A 7,103-nucleotide genomic window follows, 5' to 3' on the forward strand; every position below is an offset into this window, starting at 1 on the left:
CGCCTGAGCACACAGAATGGCCATTCCCAGTCAGCCACCCAGCCGCCCACCACCTGGCTCCCTCCCTCTGAGGACTGCTGGAGCTTGGGAATCTAAGGGACTGACTTTTTTAATGTTTATTTTTGAAAGTATTACATATGTCCCCTTTTTCCCCAATTGACTTCTTCTAGCCCCTCCGGCTCCCCAGGCTTTCACCACCCTATTGTCTGTGTCCATGGGTTATGCATATATGCATACAAGTTCTTTGGCTGATCTCTTCCCATCCACCTCCTCTCCCCCACCTCCCCTCTGAGGTTCTACAGTCGGTTCCACATGTCTGTGTCTCTGGATCTATTTGTTCAGCAGTTTATTTTGTTTATTGGATTCCACATATGAGTGAGATCATGTAATATTTAACCTTTCTCTGACTGCCTTATTTCGTTTAACATAATAAAATGTGTTATTCTGTCTGTTGAAAGTTATATCTTTATGTTTTCCATGGCAGCCTATTTCAATGATATTGCCGTCGGTGCGGTATGCTGTAGGGTGGATCATTCACAGAATCAGAAGAGACTTTACATCATGACACTAGGATGTCTGGCACCATACCGAAGGCTAGGAATAGGTAAAATTACTGTTTTTTATTATTATTTCTTCAAAGAAACATAAACACATTGTTAATTCTTCCTGACCCAGTAAGTCAAAGCATTTTTTTAGGAATACTGGGAAGTGGTTACAGAATTATATAAGGTGAAGAATATTTAGCCCTAGCCGGGTTTGGCTCAGTGGATAGAGTGTCGGCCTGCGGACTAAAGGGTTCCGGGTTTGATTCCGATCAAGGGCACATATCCGGGTTGTGGTCTCAATCCCCAGTGTGGGGCATGCAGGAGGAATGATTCTCTCTCATCAATGATGTTTCTATCTCTCTCCCTCTCCCTTCTCTGAAATCAATAAAAATATTTTTTTTAAAAAGAATATTTATTTATTAACATAATTCAATTGAAAGTCCTATATAGATTTATTGTCAATGTCCCTTTTGTTTTTTCTTTTTTCCTTGTACCTGGGATGTCTTGTATATAAAGGTTGCTTTTCTGCTAGCAGTTTTAAACATACATAGTATAGAAAGAGAACAGATATTTGGAAAATCAGGATGTCTAGTGTTTGCTTCAAATTCTATAAGGACTCAGTAAGTGTTATAGTCATATGTAATTTAAAGATTGATCTTTATGAGATTACTTATTTGTTTGTCTTGTTAATAGGAACTAAAATGTTAAATCATGTCTTAAACATCTGTGAAAAAGATGGCACTTTTGACAACATCTATCTGTAAGTACAATGATATTTAATATAATTATCTAAAGAGTTTAATAAATTGGCAATAGAAATCTTTACAGAAATTTTAAATTCTGGTCACTTATTTCATTGTCTTTTTGGAAACACCATGGACGTAGTGGTTAATAATAGATTAAGAAATCTGAGGTAGCCCTGACCGGTTTGGCTCAGTGGATAGAGCGTCAGCCTGCGGACTGAAGGGTTCCAGGTTCGATTCCGGTCAAGGACATATACCTTGGTTGCGGGTGCATCCCCAGTAGGAGGTGTGCGGGAGGCAGCTGATCGATGTTTCTCTCTCATCGATGTTTCTAACTCTCTGTCCCTCTCCCTTCCTCTCTGTTAAAAAAAAAAAAAAAATCAGTGAAATATATTTAAAAAAAAAAAAAGAAAGAAAGAAACCTGAGGTAAAACATTCTTGTTTTGCTTTAGTATATTGGGGTGGGAGCTTCAAAGTCACAAGGACAAAATAATTTAAAATTTAAATTGTTAAATTTAAGAATCCATTAATATTTTCTTTAACCCTCAATTTGCACTCTGTTTTGGTTAAAGTCTCTTAGTTATGTGCTCATTAGCAGCAGAGTTTAATTATAAAAATCAGAGAGTACCTGGCTGATACTATGCTTAGATCTTAAGAGACCTCTGATTAAGAGCCAGGGATAGGTCATAATAATGGATTATTTCTGAAGATTCTCATTTTTACTTTGACAGTGGGAGAGATTAAGTTATAATGCTATTTGAGGAGTAATTGAGAAAGCTCAAATTATTTTCAAAAAATAGCATGTTTTTATATCAGTCACAAAGGATATATTCAGGCATTCGAGACCTAATATTTTACTTTTTTTTAATCTTTTTTTTCTGTGTATGTTAATATGGTCTTTGAATCTTCTCTCATTGTAATAGAAAATGTTATCATAGCTAGCCCTTTGTTGATTTTAAGAATAATCACTATTCCTTGAGTCACTAATCTCAGCCAACTGTCTTATAAATGTAAAAACTAGCCGAAACCAGTTTGGCTCAGTGGATAGAGCGTCAGCCTTCGGACTGAAAGGTCCCAGGTTCGATTCTGGTCAAGGGCATGTACCTTGGTTTCGGGCACATCCCCAGTGGGGGGTGTGCAGGAGGTGGCTGATCGATGTTTCTCTCTGGTCGATGTTTCTAGCTCTATCTCTCTCCCTTCCTCTCTGTAAAAAATCAATAAAATATATATATTTTTAAAAAAACTAGGTTAAAAGTGTAAGTCTGTTATCAGAAGGTTTTCTGAAATGAATACCTAATCTTTGTTGATTACTAGTAATTTCAAAGAAAGTCTAACAAATGTCAGCAGTATTCCACCTCCAACCAATTTGAAGCTATCTGTGGGGAACAGGTAAAAGCTTATGAAATCATAATATTTTTTTTCTGATACCTTCTTATATCTCAGGCATGTCCAGATCAGCAACGAATCAGCAATTGACTTCTACAGGAAGTTTGGCTTTGAGATTATTGAGACCAAGAAGAACTACTATAAGAGAATAGAGCCCGCAGATGCTCATGTGCTGCAAAAAAACCTCAAAGTTCCTTCTGGCCAGAATGCAGACGCGCAAAAGACCGACAACTGAACAAATTACAAATGAACTTTCTTGCACTTGCTTGTCGCCAAATAAAAGAGAGGCCCATTGATTCTCCCCCCCACCCCCCTTTGTTTTGAAGCTTTTCCCACTTGTTCTTGTTTTTCCTCATTTCTTTCCTTCACTTTCCTCTAAAAGTTTTAATACTTTCCAAGGACTTTCAAAATTAATCATGTTTAGGTTGTTTTTGTTTTCTTGTTTTTGTGAGCTGGGTTGATTGTAGGAAGGAGAGGTATAGATCTGTTTATTTCACAGTTTAAGATATATGGTCCCGAGAATTTGGGTATCAATTTAAATTTATTTTTAACTTTTTTTAATGTCCTGCTTTCACATTGAAGGGCAGAGCCTACAAAATATTATATATTTCAAAAGACAAAAAGAAGCAGTAGCAATATCTTGTTCTCTAATTATAGACAAGTTTAGTGTGTTTGTGGTACTTTGGGTTTTTCAAGACTGTTTGTGGGATACTAATCCCTAGACATTGCCTTCAACTCCACCTTTTGTCCTTCTAAGTACTATCTCAGGAGTTGGACTATTGTTATCCTTGTAAGAAATACTAAGCTTATTTTGTGTGTGTGTGTGTGTGGTTTTTTTTAAGCAATTATTTCTTCCTTCCTCATTGGTGGCTGAGGGTGGGTGGGATAGTTTGGGTAGGTAGTGTTAGACTTTGGTCTCAGTATTTGAGTTAAACTGCTTTTTGCTAATGAGTTGGTTGGTTGTTAGCAGGTTTATTTTCCTGCTGTTGATTGTTATTAGTGGCGTTAACTTTTTAGAGTGTGAGCTGAGCTGGTGAAATTAATTTTTTTTCTAATATCCCAGCTAAAAATATGGCCTTTAACACTGACCTAAAGAGGTTTGTTGTGACTTTTTTTTTCCTCCTGTCCCCTTTCTTCAGTAAACCCATAGTAGTTAGTATAACCTTAAAAATGGAGTTGGTGTCCTTATAGGTCAATACCCCTAAAGAATCCTGAAGTAGGTGTTGTCTGTTGGACATATTAAAACATACTTAAAGGTAAGCTTAGATGGACTTGTGGCACAATAAGTGCATTTAATGTCAGCTAATGCAGGCTGTTAAAAGTATGGCCACTGAGCATTTGGTTATGTAGGAAAGAATATCTAGACAGTATTTTTGAGAATGACATAGCTGTCCTACTATCTGTTGGAGAACATCCCAGATTTGCTTACATTCTGTGCCTATGATATTGAGTTTAAGGATTTGGGGGAGGAAGAATTGTTAAACATATTACTTCTATTCTTGGAAAAGTAAAAGTTCAGAAGTGTTACCAATGCAAATGTCACTGTGACCTCTACTGACAGAAACTGGTTTATGCCAGATCATTTTCTGGTGCATAAGGAGTGGTTTTGACAGATTGATAATTTTGTAAGACAAGAGACATCTGAAATTTTCTTGTTTTCCTCCATAGTCCCATCTCCAATATTTAAATTTTTATGATTGCCAATATTGGTGGCCCAACAAATTATCTCATTAGACTTTAAAATAGTGCATAGAGTTTGAAGTTTCTGTCATTTGACTTTAAAAGGAAGGTTGTTTCATAATATTTATCCTCTTATGTAAATTCTGCTGTGAAAGTCTCATCTCTCCAAATACGTTAAATGACAAAATTATTTTACACAGTGTTTATACACACTTTATAATCTTCAGTTCTTATTTGAGAATGTGAAAGTACAATAGACTTCAGCAGTCTTAATTGAGTGCCAACAATAATACAGAAAAGGAAGATAGTTGATGAATGAGTTTATAGGGTTCTAATCTTAAGATAGTAAAAATGTAGAAAGACCATGCTGGTTTCTTGGGTATCAGTTACTTCAGCAGTATAAATCTAAGCTTAGAATAAAAGTTTAGCATTAAGCACCTTTACCTTATGGATAAGCTTCCGCTTGCTCTTGCCAAGAAAAGAGTGCTTGAGTTACAGAAGGCATAATTAGTTTGAAGAATTCAGCCTTTTTGTAAACTTCCAGATATCAAAATAGATTTTGATATATAAATGAGTTTTCTGAGATGACACTGCCTCTATTTCTATAACCATTTCACCTGGACTATCAGTCCTATGAATGTATCCCTAAATGTTGTTATTGAAAACCGAATAGCTGCCTCATGACAATTCAGTACATGTTATTTAAGGAGGAAAAAATATAAATTTTGAATTGAGTGTGTAGGCTCCCTATCATTATAGTGTTTCTTTTTCCTCACTAGTCAGTATCTTAAACCTAAATTGTAAATGTTTGTAAAGGGTTAATTATCCTACATCAGACTTGTATTAAATATTTCCATCCACTTATGGAGGAGGAGGATATAGAAGAGGTAGAAGCTGGGCACTAGTTCATATGCTTATGAGTCAGTAAAGCCTGAAATAAGGCCCCATGTTGAGTTGGTTATTTTGAAATACGATAAAAATTATTGAGGTAAAACAATTCTATCAACTGGATGATTGGATTACAGGATATAACCACCATATTTTTCAGGACAGACAGTTTTTACCGTGGGATGAATAGATAAAAGTTATACTGGGTGGCAATTGTATTTGAGTTCTAAAGAAAAAAATCTGCAGTGAAATCTATGCAATATATAATTTGTCCAGATTAGTTTTATATGGGAAAGAAGTTCTGAAATATCCCCAAAGCAGTTTACTCATCAATTGAAAGTCCTCCAAAAACAGAACTATTGGGAAACCATGGTATGTAGGGTGGAAAAGAAAGCTCCCTCAGTTTTTTGGAGGGAATAACTTTAAAAGTACTTAAATGGCTAAGTTTACTTGGTGCAGTTAAGAATTAAATTTGTTGATTTTAACATTGCTGTTACATCTGAAATAAACTTAATGTGATGTTCTGGTAGTAATCTGTGATGTTTGTATATGTCCAAAAAAACCCCACACATCCTACTTTGTGTTGAATTTTGAGATCAGTTATAGGTAGTCATTGTTTACTATTTCCCAATTTGATTTTTGAAATACTTTTACATTTCTTTGAAAACTAACTAAAATAGCCAAAGTCTAATTAAAGCCTCCTGATTCAGACCTTTTAGAACTTGCTAGAAACACTGCCCGGTATCTGCAGTTTAGTCTCAATCAGAGAAAAAGTCTCAAGGAGTTGTCTTCTTTCTGCTGCTATATTTTGAATGTAATTGTTAAAGACACCTGACACTTTAGGCTGTGATCTCATTAGTGATATGCATTCACTACAGATGATATATAATGTATTCAAAATTTTTTCTTTTTGTTAGTAGTGAGGAAGGAATTTTAGTAGTTAAATGAGTTAGGAGTTGCTTTTTAAGTTTTTTTTACTGAATATCAAAGATGGATTTAAAATTTTGTCTTTAACAAAATTAACTCAGTGTTTACTATCTTAGTCAAAAGTGTTACAATTTGAATTTTATTTATTCCATTCAAGGAACAGTGGGTGATCTTTGCCTGATGTCTTAGTTATCCCTGTGTAGCACATTATCCCAAAATTTAGCGGCTTAAAACTTATATTACCACCCACAATTTCTGAGTCAGGAATCCAGGAACAATTCAGCTGGGTTCTGGCTTGAGGTTGCAATGAAACTGTCAGCCAGGGTTACATCATCTTGAAAGCTTGACTAGGGCTGCAGGAGCCATTTCAAAGATGGCTCATTCATTCACTTGGCTATTGGAGGAATTTAGTACCTTCCTGTCACCTGGCTTTCTCCAGAACGAGTGATTCAAGAAAGTGAGCAGAAGCCATGCTTTTGTATGAGCTATCTTAAGAAGTGACATGCTAATAACTTCGGCCAAGTTCTGCTGGTCACAGAGACCAACCGTTGTACTAACTAGGTACAATGGGGAGTACCCAAGGACATTAATACTAGGAAGTGGAGATCAATGGATGTGACGCCACATTATACTTGGAGAAAATTTTAGGCTCTGTTGACAATAACGGCAGGTTTAATGGAAAGATTCTATTACCTTACTCTCTAGAGGGCTTAGTTTCCTACATAAGGGTTAGAAAGCTCTGCACTTTATTGTTATTCAGAATGTAAAAGAAATAGGGAGTGGGTCTAAAAGTTTTGCTGTTGAGTTTTATGCCTGGGTATATACTGTAATAATCTGTCTCCCAGATTAGTGCATTTCTAGCTGTGTGAATTGAATATTCCTGGGAATTGGGTACAGTAGTGAGTAGAAGTGATGAGCCTAAGAATTTTTCAGG

The 7,103-nt window shown here is 35.9% G+C and overlaps 1 protein-coding gene across 2 annotated transcripts in view; it reads left to right on the forward strand.

The window, feature by feature from the left end:
* NAA50 (N-alpha-acetyltransferase 50, NatE catalytic subunit) overlaps positions 1-5,771 on the forward strand; it is a 39,128-nt gene extending 33,357 nt beyond the window's left edge. For both annotated transcript variants that reach the window (XM_028153310.2, XM_028153311.2), the window contains exons 3-5: positions 485-604; positions 1,239-1,305; positions 2,732-5,771. In XM_028153310.2, the coding sequence (XP_028009111.1) occupies positions 485-604; positions 1,239-1,305; positions 2,732-2,909 (365 nt within the window). In that variant the 3' untranslated portion in view covers positions 2,910-5,771. The remainder of the gene's footprint in view (positions 1-484; positions 605-1,238; positions 1,306-2,731) is intronic.
* Positions 5,772-7,103: the final 1,332 nt, after the last annotated feature.

This window comes from Eptesicus fuscus, chromosome 3 (assembly GCF_027574615.1).
Source record: "Eptesicus fuscus isolate TK198812 chromosome 3, DD_ASM_mEF_20220401, whole genome shotgun sequence".
NCBI lineage: Eukaryota > Metazoa > Chordata > Mammalia > Chiroptera > Vespertilionidae > Eptesicus > Eptesicus fuscus.